Below are 23,130 nucleotides of genomic sequence, written 5' to 3' on the forward strand. Positions count from 1 at the left end.
GGAAGAACAGTATCGGGGACGGAATACAATCTTGTCGGAATGTCAGAATGCAAGCTTGTAATATTTTGCGTCGTCATATATCACTTTAATAGAACTTGTTAGTTTTTCCCGAATGGCCCCACTGCATACAGTACGTCAGACACCCTTCCTGTTCACACTGCTGATGCTGATGATGATTTTGTCAGAAAGGTTTTGCTGTGGTCAGTGCATGAGGATTCTTAACGGAAACCAGCTTACCCTCTGTCCATCAAGCTTTGGAGGTATTCTCTCCAAGGATTTTTTTATCTTTTATCTGTGCACTTTACAGCTTTGCTCAGATTGCAGGCACTACAAAGAACAATTCTGAAAGCCGTGACGGCTTTCCCATTCCTGAGTACATTAATCGAGGAGAAACGCCTTCAATTCCGTAAGATGGAAAGACATTCTAGGCACACTAGACAATACCTTCAACGTGCCGAACTATCTCTTACGGATTTTGAGGGACTATCTGAGGAATCGCTCCCTGCTCTATGAAACACTAGAGGGTCAAAGGTGGATGGAGGTCACGTCGGGGGTAGCACAGGGATCCATCCTAGGGCCGGACCTCTGGAACGCTACCTATGACAGTCTGCTTAAACTCGACATGCCAGAAGAATCGCGCCTGGTCGGCTACGCAGATGATGTCGCAGCGCTTGTTGCTGGACGCACTGTCGAACAGGCGCAAAGCAGACTCGGCATATTGATGCGACGGGTAAGCGGATGGATGACTACTCATGGTTTCAACCTTGCACTGGAAAAAACCGAAGTAGTCATCCTGACTAAGAAGAGAATTCCGACCCTGTGTCCCATATCGTTCGGCGAGTCGATAATCGAGTCAAAATCAGCGGTAAAGTACCTCGGGTTGACTCTTGACTCAAAGATGAGCTTTTCTGAGCAAATCCAAGCAGCAGCGAACAAGGCTGCGGTTGGAGTTTCGGCGTTAAGTAGGCTAATGGCAAACATTGGGGGTCCTACGTCTAGTAGGCGACGTCTCCTGATGAGCTCAACGCAGTCTGCCCTGCTCTACGGCGCAGAGGTATGGGCTGGCGCTCTTAACAAGGAGGTATATCGTAGACGCCTCGCGCAAGTACAGAGACGGGGAGCTTTACGAGTGGCGTCTGCGTACCGCACAGTCTCTGAACCGGCCGTGATGGTGATCGCGGGAGTTATCCCCGTTGCCCTTCTTGCTAGGGAGCGTCAGGCCATATACAAGCGCAAGGGAGATGAGCCAAGGGAGGTGGTTGCTCGCGAAGAACGGCAACACACTCTAGACGAGTGGCAGCTCTCTTGGCAAAATGAAACTAGAGGCAGATGGACTGCGCGGCTCATCGGCAACCTAGGTGCGTGGCTGAATCGGAAGCATGGTGAGACTGACTATTTCCTTACCCAATTTTTAAGTGGGCATGGAAGTTTTCAGTCTTACCTGCACAAGATTGGAAAGGCGCATTCTCCGGACTGTGTGTTTTGCAATGGAGTTGTGGACGATGCCCACCACACTTTTTTTTCTTGTGGAAGGTGGGATGGGGTTCGTCAGCAGCTCTATTTAAACACAGGGGATCTCTCTCCAGACAACATTGTGGAAGAGATGCTGAGGACTGCTGACAGCTGGAACCGTGTTGCCCATTACGTTCGGGCCCTTCTCGTTGCTAAGAAGATAGAACTCGACCGGTGGAGGAGCCGGATGGCAGGGAGTTCCTTGAACTGACAGTTCCCTTCCTCCTCTCCCCTCCCGTTGGTGAAAGGAATTCCCTGATTTGAAGGCTCCGCAAGGCGGGAGAGATCGGGGGCTGGCCCGAAGTAATGTGACAAACGGTTCCAGGCTAGCTCTCTGACGATGGGGAGGTGTTTAGTTGGTAGTCCGACGATGTACCGAATCGGGAGTCCAACACTGTGTGCGTAAATGCATTCACCTACCCTACCCAAAAAAAAAAAAAAAAAAAAAAAAAAAAAAAAAAAAAAAAATCGAGGAGAAGATTTCAGTTCTACTTAGAGGAGCCTTTCGCATTCGCAAGTTACTGGCCATTGCTACTATAAGAAGTGCAACTCACTCTACCTTTTGAATGGATCATCACTGTGGATACGATAGGGAACGTTACCATCCTTCACCGAATCATTGGTAGATTTACGACCACCTGCAACTTCTTTTGTGATGCGATATAGGGTTTCGCAATCGTTATTAGTTCTGGAAACTTCTAGTCCCCTATAGAATTATATAGTGAAGTTGCTTTTGTCACGGCGTAACTACGGTGTACTACCCAAGTTCCCTCACGGTGTCGCAGATCGGATAGATTACATTCGTCACCAAACTCGGTAATCAAAGAGCCTTCAATTCCTTACGTTTACAGATCTGCTTCCCTGATTCCGACATTAGCCAGATGTTATAATGCTGCTCTGGGGCTGCTTTTCATTATGGTGTTCTCAATATACATAAAAGTAAAACTACCATCTGACTGCTTTAATTAACCCTAACTAAGTAACTTTTATGGTGATACAGTGACCCTGTGATAATAATAAGCCCAGCAACTTCAAGTTTAAAGAACGTAACCGTTCTGCTGATCACCTGATATGAACCCTGCTACGGATGTTGCAGTATTTTATTCGGATGAATATATGGCTTTTTCTCGTCGAATTTTTTGTTTAAATTAGACACTTTTAACCAATAAAACAGAAAAATATCTTCCAAGGCAATCCTTCATTTTATCATACCATAGTTTGCCCAATAATTGATTGGAACTCCTTAAAGCTCGATAATGCGTACGCGATAACCTTGCCGCAGTCGAATATATACTGGACCACATCCCGATGTAATTTAAATGAGGAATTTAACGTAGTGGGTCTCGTTCCTTTTATGAAAGGCGAACGTTAGCGGCTTGTAATCCGTAAAAATCGTGAACACCCTTGCCTCAACCATATGACGAAAAGGTTTTATCGCTAGATACATAGCCAGTAGTTCTCGGTCGTAAGTTTCGTATTTGCGTTCCGTCGGACCGGTAACGTTAATATTTCTGTCTGCGAAGTTGAGTTGACGTGCCGCTGAAGACCGAAAGGTTGATATATCTGACATCGATTCAATGATGCTCGATATCGAAAGAAGTGTGGCGTGGACCATCAATCACCGCCATAATTGATTGGAAAACAAATAGAGTCTTTACCCCAAACTTCGTATCAGCGGTTCTGGAACTGATTTACCATCGAGACATTGCAGGCGGTGAAGAAATTGGCAGGGTTTCTCGTCACCCAAATAAGTGTTCCCAATGAACTGTCTTTTTTCCTCCTATTTGTTGGCACACAACTGCTGCGTTTTCATCTCGAAAATTCCACTCCGGAAATGTTCTTTCCCGTTATCTTTACCGGTCACGCATCAGAGAAAATAGCTTGCATCCGCGATATTCTCTTAGAGCAATAGCCAGAAATTTTCATTGCACTAGCAACAACAAAAATAATCAATTCATAAATGCTTTGCGATTTCCTCAACTGATCCGCAGGGCAAAAATGCATTTGCAAGCGTTCAGCATGGATATGCATAAGGATGGATAATACATTTTATGGGAAATTTTAGAAATTCGAATAATGATCACGTATAAATGAGTGTCCGGATAGCTAAGTGGTTAGAGCACAAGGCTATCGTACGGAAGATCACTGATGGCAGTGGGATTTGTATCGTAATTTGACGTCGGATACCAGTCGACTCAGCTGTGAATGAGTACCTGAGTCAAATCAGGGGAATAATCTCGGACGAGCGCAATGCTGACCACATTTCCTCCTACAGTATACTGTGGTGTACCGTTACGGTCTTGAATAAAGTGCTCTAACACACTTCAAAGCCTTTATAATAATAATAATAATCGTTGGCGCAACAATCCAAATTGGATCAATGAGTGTCTACAATACATTTACGTGTTCGGATAATGGGATTTAATGGGATTTAGGAATTCGAAAAGCTAGGAACTAGGCAGCCTACAAACCAATGGATCCTCTTCTTAGCTCGATGCAGAACAAAGGTAAAACAAAATTATCTGCATGCCGCGAAACTGCGAGTGTCATACATTGTTAGACTAATGTTCCATCAAGATTTAAAGTCATCTAATTCTATTACAAACAAAAGAAACACCTTCCCTCTTCATATGCCGAACATACGCTCAAGAGAAGTCCCCTACCCCTTTCATATGATAATTGAATTGCTTCACAACCTCATTTTGGACTTGGAAGCAGTTGAAGTTCTGAATCTTTGAAACTTGCATATTTCAATCTGCATGTTCAGTTTTTTCTAGGCGTTTTTTCTAGATGTGATGGGATTTAGTATCGAGGAACATGTATACCTTTCGAAAACCAGTGGTTATGTGCGAACAGATACACCTGAATATTTCGAACTATTGTAAATAACTCTTCATTGCCGTGACAAATTGCCATTTTGGCAAATGATGTTAAGCTTCCAAGTTATCTACGCCGACATCTGTTTTGAATGCGAGAAATCAGTTACCACTGCCACCTTAAAATAGAAATAAATAAAGAATCACAAAATGAATGGTTTCCACAATTTTATTCAAATCCTCTATGGTGCATATGTACGGTTTTGGGGATCATATTACTGCACGGGATAGAAACTATCGAATATCCAGATTGAAACCTCATTAATCACAAAACAGCTAAGCTCTGTGTTTCTTTTCTCGCTTAATGCAAAATAAAAAATTATATTACAGCTAATTCATTGGGCAGGACGTCACAAACTTTGATAGAATAAACAGATACTGGTCGTCTTCCCAGAGGAGCTGGGATTGCGTATTTATGCAAATTGCAGAGACATTTACGCAAACGAAAGATATGCATAAAGTCTATAGCAAAAGTGCTATACATTTTTTATTAGCGCTACTAGTAAATTCAGACACACAATTAGTGAAATAAAAACTAGAACCGTTACACTAACATGAAAGTTTTATTCAAAATTTATTTTTAGTGATCAACGTCAATGACAAAATTCAGAATTAGTTTTTAAAGATGCTATCAGTATTGGCACTTAACTGAACTTTAAATTGACAATCTAAATGGGTGTCATGTTTTGTGAATGTTATCTTAGGAAATATAAAAAATATTGACCTCTTACAAACCGTGTTAAACATAGGCAGATAAAACACACAATACAAAAGGCAGGGAAGGCGGTTTGATATTTCGGAAAATGTTACTGCTGAGTGAGTATAGTTGTATTACGAATTAAACTCCGAGTCTCATATTTCAAAATCAATCATAATTTTCTTTGAAATTCGATAATAAATTGACACCTTTTAGGTGTGGGAATAATTGCGCAGATACCCATTGGGTTATTCCTACCAATTTTGAAATCTTAGATATACATAAGTATCCATGAAACACAAATTAATTCAATATTTGAATGTACCCAAAATATTGGGATGTTTTCTAACAAATTGCCATATTTCTAGTGGGTCCCCCGTGGAAAGGTCCAAAATTGGTAAGAAATGTTGCTTCAATAAGGGAGTGGAAATAATATGCTACAATAATATGGACAAATATGATAGTTGTGGGATAGATATGTATGGTACAATATGGTTTTTGCGTCAGTATGTCTTGTATTTTTATAATTATTTTCGTGTGGGTTATATGGCAACTGTTGGCCTGTAGACAGATCGTATAATGATGTTTGTCCGTCCGGTCCTCGAATAAAGACTGAAACAAATGGATTTTTCGATGATATAGAAGAGTTCGTATTTTTACGGTTTATTAATTTGATCTTTACTGTTCTGGTCTTGTTTGAATACTTCAAAACAAAACAAATTTCACAATTTGCTTATGCATGGGGCAGCAACAGACAGACAGGCAGACATAGAAGCAAGAATGTGAACGCTGGTTACCTTCCCACTGTCCGGGTAGACCCCGTTAGGATTTTAATGATAACTAAAGAGAAGATCCTAGAAGGTCCGAAGAAACAAGATACCGGAGACTCTAATCCAGATGAGACAATGTACCTGGTACGTATTATTACCTAATGAGGCTTGTGCTCTTGTTTACAGGGTGTTTCGTTTATGATGTATACAAATTTAATGGTGGATAGTACCGCTTGTTTGAGGAAACTTCATAAAGTTTCTTATAAATGGATACTTTCTCAATTGCAACCGTTTGAATTTTTAAGGGGGTCATCCCGTGTGAAGGCTGTTTTTTTTTCGCTTTCTTAAGAAATTTTTTGTGAAGTACTGAAGAAAGATGCAAATATGAACCATAGATTTATTAAAATGATGAGCGTGCATAATAATTTTTCCAGCTCAATCACATAGTTCGTTATTGAAATACAAAATCTCCAAAAAAAGGTGTTTTTCTGCTGCCACCCTAGAGGGCGTTGTGATCATCTTAAAGAAACGGTATTTTAACGTAACGACTTAACTACAGGCCGCAAACTAGAATTATTAAAAAATATTAAAAACTACATTTTTGGTGCCGTGTTAAACTTTCTTCAATGAATAAAAAAAAACTACTGAATGAATCGCAATTATCCTAGTTTGCGGACCGTAGAAATGTGTTCTAAAGAAGTCCTGAAAATTTCAAAGAATTTGGTTGGATAGATTTTGGGCTATGTTGGCAGCCGATTTTCAACATGCGGTTTCGAAAAAAACGTAGAATGCGATTTTTAGCCATAAAACCTTAACTGACCGTTAATCTGCTATACCTAGTCCATAAACCTTAAGTTTCTTAAAGAAACACATGTACAGCCTTGGCTTTAATTTTTTTCCTTTTAGCGAAGCCGTTCGATCGTCATTCGGACCGATAAATACGAGCTTTATTACGGCGATCGACATAAATCTAGCATATGACTTATCACGTGTTTAACACTATAATTTCCGAATGACTCCGAATGTCAAAAAATCACTTTACCCATATATTCTACACTATATCTAGATACAATTGATGCCAAAAAAAATTCGATTCCGCGGATCCAACACACGGGATGACCCCCTTAAGAAATTTCAAAATTGATTTTTTATCTAAATTTCAATATGCATTATTGTAACGATAGTTTAAACTTACAAACCTGTCAAGTTGATAAAAGTTGCCTCATTATGTTAGCTTTCAAACGACATGGCGAATTTAGGAATATTACCCATTAAATGCGAGAAAACTTGATCTCGATATGGAGCAAATTCACTTGGTAAATAGGGTGGTTTTAAATGGTGAACAGTGGAAAAGGGATGCACCAGAAAACTAGAACTTTGATCCAAACGTCAAAGTCGATGGGGAACCGCCAAAAGACCGGCCGAAACAATGGTGGCTTGATACGCTGAATGGTGATTTAAGAGCATCCTGACTACATCCAGATCAGCTCTTTGACCGATGAAAATGGTGCAACCGACCAAGACGGGCCGACCTCGCTCCTCAACGGGACGCTGATGTAGAAAAAATTGAATCGACCTGGAGTGTTCTATGCATGGTGAGAGAAAAGCGACAAGCTAGTGCTAGTGAACAACCAGTAACAGATTGCGATTTATCAAACCGACTTGCCCGAAAATGCAATACAGCCATTAGCCTTGATATGCAAACATTCAATTTGGGCATTTGGGCGTTATAAGGAAGTCCCTGTTGACGATCAGTGTATTCAGTTAAATGCTGCCTTCCCACAGGGGTTCAGAAGCATATAGAAGTGAGTGGTTGCAAAAATTGGATACTACAATCGGCAATAAATGTATACTTTGGAAATTCTGGCAGGTGAACGAACATTGGTAATTCTGTATATTAGAAGAGAGGCTAAGTTTGACTCGGAAAATATAGTTTACAACCCCAGAAAAAGGAACCCATGAGCATTCAGAGCATGGGCAAGGCGATAAGCGGTGAGTGATAAGATCAGACTGCCAATGGCAGCTTCAAACAAAAGTACACATTTGGATACCAATTGCCGAGTTTAGATAAATCAATTCGCATACCCTTTTGCGATCGGCAGGGAATTTTTCCCCAAATCTTTCCTATGGGGTTGCGCAGTTACAGATTATGGTATGCTTTCCATATAATCCTTTCTATATGCTTGTGCCTGCTTCTCGGCTGCTGTGGAAGGCAATCCCTTGATTGCGTTCCGTGACTGATAGGTATACACTCAAGTGTTTTTCGAAATTTCGGATAGTCCTTTCGGCCCATATACCCCCAAAGCCCTATTCAGAACACTTGCAGGATCGTTCACGACGGGGACCCTCACTCTTAACCTCCATTTCTTCCTTCCGGACAAACCATCTTTGTACCAATCTTCCTGTTATCGAAACACTTGTTGTGTTGTCCCTTACAAAATTGTCACTGGAAAGGCGAATAGAATGTTATACATGCCAAAAAACGGCAGACACTATATATTTATACTACAAATCAGGGAGAAAGGAGTGGTTCGCAATTGCTCGCTGAGGTATTCGCAATTCTAAGGGGACATCAGCAATCCTCACCAGGCTTTATCTGCATTTTCCTTCATTCAGGAAATTTTGAAGAAAATAGAAAGTAAAAAGCATTCCAGAGAAGTAAGCTAGTCGCTAGCTACAAGTAGTTAGTTCACTCATGGTTAAACTTTCGAGGTTTACTTTAGCTCTAATGAAAATTCTAGGTTAAACGGATTAATTGTAATGAACGGTATTCTTCACTGCTTTTCATGTCCCCACATCCGCTGCAGTCAGAGAAGATGACTATCTCTCTCATCTTACTTCTCCGTCTCCCATTTGGGTATTCTAATGCTCCTAAATTATTAAGTTACTGAACTTTTATCCACCCCACACTGTCAAAACATTCTTTTTTCTTTCGGCTTCACTTGGCAAACCAACAATGGCTATTTTTAATTGTTGAACTTACCCTTATGTTAGAACCCACTCCTTTGTTTGTTTCGCTCTTTTCTCAACTTGTGACTCCTCCCGTATTACCCAAACTTGGCTCCCTCTATTTTTCTTCTACGGCACCACAATGTTATGCCGGTCCTCGGTCTGCTCATGGCTTCGCCCAATTTCGAAAACCGGACAGGGTATAACTCGAGGCATTTCAGATCGTCGTCCCGAGATGTCCATCGACCCAGCATTATCTACCCACTGGAGCTTCCGAATTTTTATGTACTTAGGGGCTTCTGACTCGTCGTCGAAAAGATATAACCCCCTATTGTATAAGATTTACCATCGGCGAAAGTTGTTCGAATCCATTGACTACCAGGTTTCTGGCTTGATACATCATCAAGATTTCGCTGCAACAGGAAGGATTGGTGGAACAATGTATCTTATAGACTGTTAGTTTTATTTTTCTAAGCAGACTAAGGCTAATTGGCGCCCTTTCTTCTAATTGCCATAATCTTAATTTTCTTTAGGTTTGTTTTTAGTCCGATTCTTTCCATAGTTTTGCGAGCGCAATGCTGACCACATTGCCTCTAACACACTTCAAGGCCCTGATCCAACATGGATTGTTGCGCTAACGATTATTATTATTATTTCCATAGTTTTATCAGGGATTCTTCTCGACTCCTCCCTCGCCGTAAAACTTTAAACATTTTAAACGTTTTTTTCTTGGAAGCTTTTCATTTGCTCGTTCCTTTTAGAGTAAATTTCCAAACAACTCCCCTCCCCTTTCACGTTGTATCACCATTGTGCAACGAGTCCTTTGCCTACATAAGTTGATCACCTTCAGCTTCAGAAAGCTCCACTCATTTCTGGATTTAACATGACCACCGATGCGTTGGGGTAATTATTTGGGAGAGTTAAAGGAAATAGCAATTAAATCACTCAGGAAAAATTTAAGAAAGAGTATTAGCAAACCAGTTAGTTCGATAGTATAATGCACACCAACATTTTCACGATGCACCTTAGTTTTCGAACTTTATAAAATTACAAATTGTAAATAACGTAGTCTTCCACTCTGATATTCATTTTTCGTAATTATTAGATGCAATAAAACCTACTTATTTGTGTTCTGGAAAAGTAATCGATCTAAGAATGCATAAAAGTCTTTGTTTATTTGAGGCCTTGCAAAATCTATAAAATTGTATGTTGCTAGCATAATATTACATCCGGGAATGTATCTAGTTGCCACTTTACTTGAACTCGTAATCTGGAATATCACTGCATGATTACAGCTTTACTGGCGTACGACTCAAATAAAAGTAAGGGCTTTGAATCATACTCTTCGAAGCCGACTCAGTCCTCCTCCATGCAAATCGTGATGTAGTTTATCTGCGTAACACATAAAACCTAACTAGCTCGTTACGCTTGTCATTAGAAATTATTTTAGATACATTTCTCCAGGCGAGGAACCAAAGTTGCTACAGTTGTCCGCAGCTGTAACGATCATTGTGAATTCAAATGGTTTTTGACTTGCAAAAAATAAATAAGCACAGCACAGAAATCAAGTTTATATCATCATCTAATTCGAGTAGCTCAGATACATGATCGCAAGGCTCCGCGAAATTAAGTAAATGGTCATGCCTTGTTGATCTTTACGGGTAAGGTTATAGGCGGTTATAATATTCGTAAGTGAATAAACTGTGGCATCGGTGAATGTTGTGTAATTTCTGAAAAGTATGAAACGACTCTTATGTATATTACCTGCGTAGCTAACTAATGTAGGTGATTTATGGAGTAAACCTTACTGATGCAGACTATTTGGTGGAAAATATGAATAAAAACAAAGCCCAGATGTTCACGGGTTGTTTTCAAACTAATTCAAATGGGGAAGTGAAGAAATTGCTTGCATCATACATGGACATGCGCAGCAATTGTTTCACAAGGCAAAAGAAGGTAGTCGGTCAAATAAATTCCAAAATGTTGGGGAAACAACAGAAACTTTGGGGGCTCCTGAATTATAAGGAGTTTTGGAGAGATTTACAGCAAACCTAATTTTAAAGCAGTTTAGTCCTTAGTGCTACGCTATTTTCTATGCAATTTGATGAAAAATATTTAAAATGTATAATTGGTGTAGCGTTAGAATTTAAATTCATTCAAAAAGTTCTCCACGATGGACCTACGTGCAGAATATGCCAAAGGAGTGAAGAATTAGTAATTTTATACACAAAGAACATTTGGTTAATGGCAACTTTTTCCTAACACTTAGTGCCAGCTAGGCCCCAGCGATTTTGCCTACTTAAAAAAAAAATAGAAGGACTTTGATGGTGGTGGCGGGTGATGTTTTATTGGGAAGTTTAGCTGAGAACGCCCAGAAACATCGAGCACGTTTTCAGGATGGCTTCAACCAGGCTCTGCGAGAATCCCAGCACATTTATAGAAGTCGTGAAGGATTTAGGTTCAATACTTGTAGTTAACAGTGTTATGATATTTATGTATAACCATCCCCCCTCGATAGGACGAATTTCTTTGATTTCTCGAGCTTCACAGCCCATCGCGTATCTGCGTTCAATTTTTCTATTGTGAGGAATACCAAGCTCAGTAATATATGCAGGATAATCTTATTAACTCACAGAAAGTCAATGTTATGTGGAATATAGCGGTTAAAACTTACCGGTTGCAATACATGCCGCCAGCAGAACTATCTAACATTGCCTGTGGTTCATATCGGTAAACCGAACATATTTCCATATTTTGCCCATGCTTATAGGGAAGGTTCTAGTGAATCAACCAACATACACGGATGTGTCTGTATGCTAAATTATGGCACCCTAACTGGAAAGACCGAGAAAATCCCAAGAGCCCTTCAGAAAAGGCGCACCCGATGGTTTGATGCCAAAAGCTGCGACATAGAGTGCGAACGCGTTGAAGATGGATATAAATTTCTCTAGTTTGGTAGCCCAAACACCCAATATGATGTTTGGCATTACCATCTCAGAGGGCTGGGGGGAGGAATGAAGCTCATTATTATGGCAACTGATCGCACTATTCACTCCTTTACCGTGTACGCACTACAGACAGGTCGACCTGATGCCGAAAACGATGCCTTCTGGCAACTCCTCGATGCAAAGGCCTGCAACGTGACTGCTGATGACGTCATTGCAGGCGACTTTAATGGTCATGTGGGTGAAAAGGCAGACAGTAACAGACTCCAAGGGGAGAAGATTTTGGAGAACGCAATGGCGAAGGCGAGCATATAGTCCATTTTGCGGACACCCATGACCTTGTACTTACTAATACATGGTTCATCAAATGATTATCTGATCTTCCTAGATTTTATAGTGGAAATAATAAAAGGGACTATATTCTCCTAAGACGCCGACATTTTATCACCGTCACTGATTGCAAAGCCGTTCCCTATGAGACCATCGCACCTCAACATCGGCCGTTGATTGCCTTCCAGCGAATCAAGCCACTGATGAAACAGCATGAGGAGCGCACTGGTCCGGCACGGATTAAATGGTGGCAATTTTGTGAGAAGAAAGAAGAAAAAATCTCACTTTTGCTATTACCAACCATTACGAATGTGGAAGAATCGTGAAACCAAATTGAAGATACGATCCACAAAGTGGCCTCTGTAAGTAGTAAGCGCTCTATCAACCGAGATACTTGGGTTTGGAATGACGAGGTTGAAACGAACGTACCTGAAAAAAATGCCTCAACCACAAGTTTCTCGACGATAAAATGCTGGTCAATTGTCAAATTTACAAGAATGCCAGCCAGGAAGGAAAGAAACGTTCGCTGCTACTCGAGCGGTCCATTACAAAGATCTCTTCGATAAAGTGGACTTTCGTAATCGTGCGGAAAGTACCTTATTTCCAATATGGAAAAAGAAAGGTATTCCAACAGAATCTTCAAATTATCATCCGATCCGGTTGCTGCTCCAAACCATGAAGATTTTTGAACACATTGCTGACAATCGCATTTGCGAAATCGTGAAGGACTGCGGAACTAGTGACTCAATACGCACTATGCGGTTACTCATGGAGAAATATCGGGATAAGTATCGCCCTCTTTACATTGCATATCTGGATCTCGTTGTTCTTGTTATAGATACTGTCACACCGAACATCATGATGTTTTCCTAGCGTCTCATAACGAAAATGATCTCGAACAACTTGTCCAAAAGTGGATTAATTCCCCATGGAAAACGGTCTCACACTGATTCTGAATAAAACTGAATTTTCGATGACCGATCCCCATGAAATGAGCACTATCACTGTCAGCGGCGGTGACCTGCCCCGGACTGAGCAATTTCAGTATCTCGGATTAATGCTATCACGCAATGGAGAACTGCGTTATGAAATTGTTTCACGCATTAGCGAAACCTTGAGGAAGTGGCATTCCACAATTGGTGTCCTTTGTGATCGACTTATCAACGAATGCCTCAAATCTAAAATTTACCCTAATGTCGTCTGTCCTGTCGCTTTCTATGCTTCTGAGTATTGGTCCACTATAAAAAACAATGAACGGCGTGCTTCGGTAATGGAGACGACGAAGTTGCGTTAGCAATTTGCGCACCGAAGATTTTGCTCTTAATTGCTTGATCAAACTTTCTGCAGTTGATCCTCCTGGGTCTCTGAAGAGTTTGGAGACCTCTGCGGCGAGATCTGGACTGAAAAGCGTCCAAATGCGATCTGCAAAAGATCTTTGGTCAGACACTCTCCAGTCCTCCACCCTAAGAACCCCATTGTTGGTCATTAGGGTGATATCAAGGCCTCACTTTTGAGGGCTCCCCCGATGTCGTGGCTTTCTGGTTAGGAGTACTACGTCTGGTGTTCGCTACACTCAGTTTAATGGCAGTGGATTCCAGGCAGGAAACCACTAGTCCGCCTGCCGCCTGCCTCCTGGTTTCACCACAGCGGTGCTACGGCTGGCACCGAATGTCCTGCTCTCGTCCTCCAATGATGCGCCTGGCATCACATTTTAAAATTGGTCCCACGAGTAGCCCAGGAAGAATGTCCACCCTGGCCGGCCACCGGCCACCAGGGTAAGGGTCTTTTTCAGAGTTCGCATACTAAAGATCAAGTTCCCCATTGGCCACGCAGCCCTCGGCGTAAGCTGTTCCACCTTGACCTGGGATTCTACTAGCACCTCCTCCAGTGCAAGGAGGCCAATCCCCGGGTTGTTGCTTCGGTCTATCCCCCCCCCCCCAGATCTACTTGAAACGGCATGTTCTATTACCTGCGAGAAACGCGGAATCAAAAATAGCAAAAACTACGCAGATCAACCAGATGAATTTTGAATCTGCTTATCAGCTTGTCCGGATAGCTAAGTGGTTAGAGCACAAGGCTATCGTACGGAAGGTCGCGGTTCAAATCTCACTGGTGCCAGTGGGATTTGTATCGTATTTTGACGTCGGATACCAGTCGACTCAGCTGTAAATGAGTACCTGAGTCAAATCAGGGTAATAATCTCAGACGAGCACAAAGCTGACCACATTGTTTCCTACAGTATACTGTAGTGTAACGTTACGGTTTTGAATGAAGTGCTCTAATACACTTCAAGCCCTTGATCCAATTTGGATTGTTGCGCCAATGATTATTATTATTATTATAAAAGCAGTAAGAATGAAAATTGGCCAAAGCTCAGACTTCCCAACGCAAATATAAGAAAAGTGTAAAAATTTTGAAATGAAGTACCTTTGGGACATACTCTTAAAAATTGGAGGGCGAAAAAGAAAGTTCAAGCCTGTGCTGAGTCCTTAAAAGGAATAAATCCCTCAAGCTGAACTCTCTAAAAAAACGGACAGTTCTTTCCTAAATGCTGAAACTAAGGGGAGGAACTCTGGATATTCCCAATGAATTACGCTACATGCAAGCTGACCTTCAAGAAGAATTCTATTGTGGGGACCAGCAGGAAGTTGCAAGAGCAAAGTTAATCTAGTGAGTCGATGTTGGCGTTTTCTGGGTAAGGTACTACTTAGCCGAGTCTCACGGACTTCTAAAATTTGCCGATGTATTTCAAGTAGATGCACTGATGAAACTGGAAATAATATAATCCGAGCGTAACATAATCACTCTGACCCATTATCAAGCGGTTGTGGCGTGAACGCCATCGTGAATTCGCTTCTGCCGTTGGATTGAATTGCCGTGGAAACAGCTGACGGCCTGACAAGAGACTGGGGTGACAAATGTCAAGAACAACGTTTGTCAATCCAAACACTCGAATCTTGTCGAGCGGAACGTCGGGAGCTGTAAAGTAAGAGCTAAAGCACTTATTAAACTAAAACCCTTTTGAATTTGAATTTGGCACTCCTATAACAAGACCAGATCATAAGAGCATTTATGCCAGATGCGAGTAAAGGGCGTAAAACATTACGACGGTTTTTACAGGCCTAATAGGGGACCATCGATAAACTCAGCATACCCTACATTGCCAAAGCTGCGGAGAGGAGGGAAAAACCCTCAGACACTTCCCTTCCGATTATCTAGCTCTAGCCTGAGCCAGGCTGCGTACCCCAGAAAAATAATTCTTTGTGGACTTCGAAGTAATCTCTAGTTTTAGGGTGGGGAAGCTGCTCTCCGTCTTATATGTTATGGGATAAAAAAGGCATATTTATAGGCAAAAATGAAAAGATCTATGGACCTCATGTGGAAGTGTGGATATACTTAATTATCATCAGCCGGCAGGCTGCCGTAGTAGAAGAACTAATGTAATCTTGTAATGTACCGTTACAATCTTGAATAAAGTGGTCTAATATGCTTCAAAGCTCTGAGCCAATTGGATTGTCGCGCCAACGATTACTATCATGAAAGTGTCCAGAAAATTGTGATCAAGAAAGACAAGCTAAATATGATAAATACGATATGAAAGGCACCTCTCAATGAGACTGCATTGGAAAATGTCACAATTCCCACCAATGAATTCCAACGTCTTAATCAACGATTAATTGGATATTGCGGCAAAGCCGCTTCCCGGAAGATATCCCTTACAATCAAATATCACACTTTCAAATAACATGCATATTGCGCATAAATAGGTAATGCTGTCTTATTACTTAAAATAAAAAAAGAAAAGCAACGTTATTAATAAACACACCTTGACATTATTTCAGCTGTAAAATGCCTGAATTTCCATATTGGCTTAGCATAACAATTTGGTGAAAATACCTGTACCCCAAATTCACTTTACATATCTTTCCAATAAAACATATCATAGTGCATTAATTTACGTCATAGCATCGCATAGTGCTTTGACCTTCTAAAACTCAAAAATTATGTTAAATATATATAATGGAATACAAACAAACAACCGTTATAATTATACCTAATTTTTCAATGTAGCAATTATAATTTTAGTGTCGTGCATTTTGATGAAAACCATAAATACATCTCAAGTATCTAAAAATAGAAATTAACGAAACTTTTGTACAATCTAATTAACTCTATTTTTTGTTTTGTTTTCTTTTCATTTCGGATTTTCTCTCACTATTTGGATTTGGAACGGATAAACTGCAGGACCAGGTATGTAAATTTCATTTGATTGGAAACATAGAAAAATACATTCACAGCATATTAAACCATAATTTACTATATATCAGCAAGACCAATTGATTAAAGCAAATAAACGTGATAATCGGGAAAAGATCTAACAATCCTAAACCTACTTTACACTAAGTTTGACCACAAAACAATGAGCAAATATTGAAGAAGACAAGATATCTGTCTTAAACCCTTTGTTTATGTTGAACGCTGTAATAAAATTATTAGAACCATGGGACATATTTCAAACGAGATACTCATGAATTAAAATGGTTTAAACAATCCGAATAACGTATATAACTCCATAAATCAGTTAAACTAATTTCAGTCCGAGTCGTAACTGTACACCGGTGTCTTACAAATTGTTAAACAAGAATAGTCAGCTAGTAATCCCCAAATTGGATAAACAATAAGATACAGACAAGACATCTTAGAATCTAGGTTGAAGTATGATAGCTGCAGAATGATCTGCTGCGATTTATTCTTATTTATGCAATGCATACAACTTCATTTCCCTCAAAAGTTTACAATTTATTGTTTGGTTCATGTCTTATTGTAAATATTTGTATGTTTATTCTTTCTGATGTTTTCAACTTAACTGTTTATTTTGCACTTAATATGATATTATTTATAAGGTTCCATCTTCCTTTCTTATGATTTCATTTTAATGATGCTCTGAAGAGCGTCGCTCAAAATTTCCAATTAATTATATTTTTCCTTCATTATGGCTTCCCATTAATTATCCCTCCCCCAGCTAAAAAAAACGAAAAGTAAATAACAAGTTAGTTCCTGTAAGTAAATATCGATTACACGTTATTACTGTAGTACAATTTAGATATACATACACACATATATTGTATCTATACAAATACTACTGCGAAGAGAGTTAAATTAAATGTAGACCTTACATCCCTCATAAACATTATATTTTGTTAGCCAATATAGAATTAAGAGGATTGCGTTAATAAATCGGAAAGAAATTAGGTTGATAGTATCGTAGATGAAAGATGACCTATTTTCAAGCGTAGATGATGAGTAGAGATGCTTGACTCAGGGAGATAAATCATTGAAATTTATTTTATTTGCGTAACGATTTCGTTGTCGATACTACATAACAAGACAAACCTCAAACAAATCGGAAAACCGGAAGTTGGACGTTTCAAGCATGAAAGGTTTTGTGTATTTCTTATATAAAAATATTTAAGTGGACATTCGTTCTATTTGTACCCGGCACGTATAATGCAAATGCATATGATAGTGACATCCAAATTTTAGAATGTGCACTGAAGCGACAACTTTGACCTACTATAACATAACTTAATAATAGTGCGATTTGCGATTTCCATCAAACGTGGTACTATCATGCTCTACATTATAGCCTATATTACTACAAAATTTCATGATTCTAGGGTGAATTTAAGGGGGGTTTTACAGTCAATTACTAAAAGTTATGATAATATACCATTATTAAATTTATTTGAATAAATATTGGTACGGAAGGTATTTCTTCACTTCGTGATTTTTTTCAGATTTTTCGGTTCAGTTCATTCTGATAATGGACTCGTGGAAGAAATGTCCACTTTTCAGCCCCTGCTCTCCCCACTTTTGCAATAAATGTCAGAAGAGTATTGAAAAGTACTAATTGAAACCTTTCATTTGATATCTCACATGACTATAATTGACGGAAAAAAATTTGACACCCCTCTTTTGCATATATAGGGACCAACACCTCTTCCAAGTTCCAGATAGAATTATGTAGCTCACTGCATGCGTGGGCGTTCACAGTTCCGTTTCCGCAAAAAATGCTTCTGACAAATAGACAGACTGATAGACAGAAGAACAGAAGGATAGACGGACACACAGACAGGCAGACACAAAGGCGATCTTATGTGTGAGCTGAAAAGGTCCAGCTTGGGCAAAATTGATGGTTTTTGTAACCAAGTTAAGAACTCACTGAGGTGTGGGCCCAACAAGATGAAATCTATGTACAGTGCGACGATCTCGAGCAAGTAATATCCAAAGGAGAAATTTGATCTGCGTTGTAAGATCAATTTAAGTTGGAAGAACTGGGTGAAGAATCCGATGTGAGTCTGAGGAAAACCCGTGGTAGTACTCAAGCTGCCACAATGCGACTAGCAATGGAGGCAACGCAACTGCTCTGAGAAAGCAAATTTCATTAAAGGTGTACTTCAAGTGCATCATGTTTGGAAACTTTCCGAAGCCATGCATCAACGGCAATCGATCGGTCCCATCGATACATAAGGTGCGGGAAGGAATGCAATCTTTTTTTCTTCAGCCTTTATCCTGTTCACAAGCGGGGTCGCCTCATCGTGATCGATTTGGATGCAATCTCGAGGCTTTTGAATCGCCATCCAGCGTGGCAAACCACTGTTGTTTCGGCCGGCCGTTTGGTCGTTTACCATCGACTTCGATGTTCAGACCAATCTTGGCAAGTGAATTCTCGTTCGCGCGAATTACGTGACCATACCATCGAAGACGTTTCTCTCGCAATTTTTCCGGAGGAGGCCAGAGCAGTGAACTACGTCGACGACATAGTACTGATTATTGTTGCAAAGCACCTTGAAGATGCTGAGTTGTATTCATGCGAAGCAATCAGTGCTAGTAAGGCTTGGTTGACTAGCGCTAGGCTGGCGCTCGTGGGGAAAAAGATGGGAGCGGTTCCCACGTGTCGGAAGAGAAATTTTGTTCGCATTAGAATTGGTAGTCATATCGTGACTTCCAAACAAGCGATCAAATACTTCGAAGTGATGATATATACGAAAAGGCATCCGCCGTCAGTATAGTTGTGGAAGCAATAATGCCGAATGTAGAAGATCCGCGGCATACTTGCAAGTTGCTTATAGCTAGGGTGGTAAGATCTACCTTATTGTATGCAATCGCAGTTTGGGGACCAGCACTGCATATCTTATTCAGTGCTCATAAACTAAATGCAGTCTACAGAAGAACCACCCAAAGAGTGTGCTCTGCCTTCCGTCTCAGATAATCCGGCATTCGGCATCTCAGGAATGGTGGCGGTTTACATGGCAGATGACATGACGAACATACATAATCTTTCCGAAGCTAGAAACTAAAAGGGAGAGATCTATAATTCGATGGCAACAGCGATGGAACCAATCAGACAAGGGTCGTTGGGCACGAAGGATGGTCCTTTACATAAGGGAGCGGCTGAAGAGATTCCATAGGGAGGTCAATTATCATCTCACTTAGTTTTTCACCAGCCATGGCGGTTATAGGTTTAAATTGGACTCCTCTCCCGATTGTGCAAAGTGGTATGGGGTCCCGAAGGAGCCAGCGCCCGTATTCTTCAAATGCCCGAAGTTCGTGGTAGAAAGGGAAAACTTAGAGCAATGCTATATCCGGAGAATAGTAGCTTGGCAGGAGGATTGGGATGGGAACTCCATGATGGCAATGGTCCAAAATTAACTGCGAAAACTGGAAAAGGTGAGGAAGACGTGGTTACGATCGACGCAGGTAGACGGAAAAGTAAACTAAGTAATGGGGCTCTTCTCCACTAAAACCACCTCCATCTCCTTTCTCTCTGCGGTACTTCCATATGTACCACGTCGAGGGGCTGCGTCAGAATTTATCCTATATTCGTGTTCCCTCTTCTGATTGATTTCTTCCTGCCTAATGTCCATTCCCCCCCCCCTTTTTCAGCACATGCTCCTTGATGTTTTCGGGTATTAAGCTCTCCCCGTTTGTAGCTTCCAATACAACCCTTTAAACTGCGAACCTAGGCCATCGAAATAAGGCAAGTTCTGCGTTCTGCAATGTTCGACCTTTTTGGGGAGTACGGCGAGTAGTCCTGCCCAAATGGATGGAAGTATGCTCGATAACCTGCATGTCCTCTCACCAGGTCGAAATTTATTTGCCCGTGGGGTCGGTCGATCCATATCGGAACGTCCGTTATAATTTTGTTGATCCTGCTATCTTCTTCTGACCCCCCTCTCGTGCCATTCTGCGACAATTTGAGTTCGTGCGAACTGCCGCCGACGGGCAGGAAATTCTCCGGGAAGATGTGTTCGATCATAAAGACGTTGGCCTTCTCTCGCCAGAGTGTCGTTCGGAATTATAGCGGCTTTCACGCAGGCTGTTCAGTCAGATATTGTTCGAAAAGCGCAACATAATCGGATTACACTTATGCGATACGCAGCTCCAATTACCCCCAAATACTTGAGCGCTTGCATGGGAATTTATTGTTTGTCTCCCAATTTTGATCTATATAGGTGCACATTCTCCGTTTGATGTCAAGTACTACTTCCATCTTATGTTCTGCGAGCGATAGGCCAGCGTTTTCTAACCATGTCTTTATATCATGAACTTTTTCATTCACGTATAATATATAATGCCATCCGCGAAATAACGGAGGCCACACCAGTAGGGAGATCTAACGTCAGTAATCCGCGCAAAGGTTTGTTTCACTTGGGTATAAGTATTAGTTTCTGCTTTTTCTATTTTATGGGAAATACTCCTTTTCTAAGACAGGTGCCCGCTTTATTTTCATCTATTCGCGAAGTCTATCCTGGCGATGGGAAGGTTAGCCGTAAACACATTTTGTGGAAAAAGATGTGTCGCTATTTCATGTAGCAACTTTGGGCAAGTAATCGGTGAAAAGCATTTTCCTTTGACTTTCAACATTATTGCTTTTTAGGCACTACCACGGAGGTTCGCGTTATCTTCCTAACAGTCGCTTAAAGTGTCCACTCTTACTTTTTATTATAGCCACATGCAATTGTTTCCGAACCAGTATTATTGTTCATACAGCTGCTTGTATCCAGATCGGTTTCTGTTTCGCTGGCCATGAGGCAGGCATTGCAGCATTCCTTATTTCAAAGTTTCACCAAAAGTTCGGAACTTGACTCTGGAATATAATACACCTTGGCATGGACGCGCCACATTCTCGCCGTAACTTTTTGCCGATGTGTAAAGCCTTATCCTGCGCATTTCCCTCAATCGTTGTATTTTGCTGCAAAGCTACTTTAAAAGTTTCCTGGTCAAACTTATTAGCTGCCCGTCTTATAGCTGTCTTCCAGGGCCCATTTATTCATGTGGATTGCATGGTCTCAAAAATGGTAACTGTGTGTATAGTCTTCACTAACGTAAGAGGAGGATCTTAGCTCAAATATCGTAAACAAAAGTTACATCTATCACCGTATCCATATCTCTCCTTCGCAAAGTTCAAGTGCAAGATTCAGGCGAGAGAAATCTTTGAGTAGTACACCTCCTCTTGCGTTCGCTGCTCAGCTCTCTCATTCTTCAGCACATACTTTGAAAGCGTCTGCTATAATCTTAGGATTATGGTCGTTTCCATCCATCGTTAGCCTCTCAGCCATAGCTTAAAACTGCACTCTAGTAAGTCTCGGGGTCGCCTAGTAAATATAAATGGATATACCACCTATTTTCGCTCTCATAGCGTCACTTTCGAGGGTGTAATTGGTTCCTTCTATTTCCATATCGTGGCTTTTCCGCTCTTACCTGCAACCCGAACTTCACTGTGTAAATCTTCATACTGTTCGCAGATAATGGCGACTTTAGTTTTGTTTTGAAATACCATATGGAAAAGGAGGTCCTATTCTCTTGGCAATGGTAATGGTTTAGCTATGAGAACTTCATTTGCGCATAGTGTTGATCAGCTTTCTGAACACCGGACATAGGGTCTTTCTTCACAATGTGACTTTTTTTGTCATTTATGACAAAGCCCGGTCATGTCGTACAATTCTTTGCCATATGCTCAAATTTTTGCAGTAAGGTATACTGTAGTAGGGAGTATCATACTGGAAAGTTTGGTAGAAATCCAATTATTATTAAAAAAGTTATAGTAGTTCAAATTTGTCCTTTCACATCTAGTTGAATATCGGATACAATCAACGTCTATACACTACCAGTTGTGCATAATTGCAACTATCGTATTCCATTGCAGCAGAAGTTCTTTTGGAGAAGGGCCATTCGAGCCTGAATAAATACCAGAATCGCAGACACAATATCTTGGCGAGAACCATCATTAAACTAAAAACAATCCATATAAAGCTTGCTGTTGAAGCTTGTACCGCTAGCAGATTTTCCAGATGCATTAAAAACTACTGGATGAACCCCACTGACTACAGATTTTGATGTTAATGTGTTCTCCTCTCCGCTCGAAGCATAAAGGACCAAGGACTCACCACTGGAACTGAGAGTTTTAACAAGAGCCGTTGCTAGAAGGAGATTAAAAGCCCGTTGACCTCTTGCCGTGATACCCTTCTTAGGGTAGAGTAACGTAACGTGGTTTTTGTTGTGATTAAAGCAAAAAATCCTGCTATTTCATTTTCTGTACTAGTCGTTGGACGGTCAATTTCGGTTTTCTTTGCTTCACCTATTTACATTTCCAGCAACTGAGAATTTTTTGAACACCTTGCAAGCAAGTACCTAACGCTCTTCTTTGCAACTAGAGCTACCCAGTTTCCGCACGGCCACAAAATCCTTCTTTTTGAGTACCTATACGAACCAAGGCTAAGTTTCAATCATAAGGTATAACTGACATCTTTTTGCGGAAAATCACACCATCCAAACAACCGGCTAAGCTGGTCCGAATTGCATAAATAGCTAACATGTATGAAATACAGTGTTTTTATATAGAGAATAGCGCTTTTACTCCCGAATCATTCCCTCAACATCAAAAATTCAGTCTCTACTCTGACATTTTGCCATCCTTGGAGGAAACTCTCATGGCAACATTCAGAACTGAGGCTGCAACTTGCTCATACGTCCTCTTCTTTCACGCT

General features: G+C 40.7%; 1 protein-coding gene across 9 annotated transcripts in view; it reads left to right on the forward strand.

The window, feature by feature from the left end:
• The window catches only part of LOC119647532 (whirlin), a 406,732-nt gene that overhangs the window by 302,793 nt on the left and 80,809 nt on the right, over nt 1-23,130 (forward strand). For all 9 annotated transcript variants that reach the window (XM_038048514.1, XM_038048513.1, XM_038048518.1 and 6 more), the window contains one exon: nt 16,325-16,330. In XM_038048514.1, coding sequence (XP_037904442.1) covers nt 16,325-16,330 — 6 coding nt within the window. The remainder of the gene's footprint in view (nt 1-16,324; nt 16,331-23,130) is intronic.

This window comes from Hermetia illucens, chromosome 2, assembly GCF_905115235.1.
Source record: "Hermetia illucens chromosome 2, iHerIll2.2.curated.20191125, whole genome shotgun sequence".
In the NCBI taxonomy this organism is placed as follows: Eukaryota; Metazoa; Arthropoda; class Insecta; order Diptera; family Stratiomyidae; genus Hermetia; species Hermetia illucens.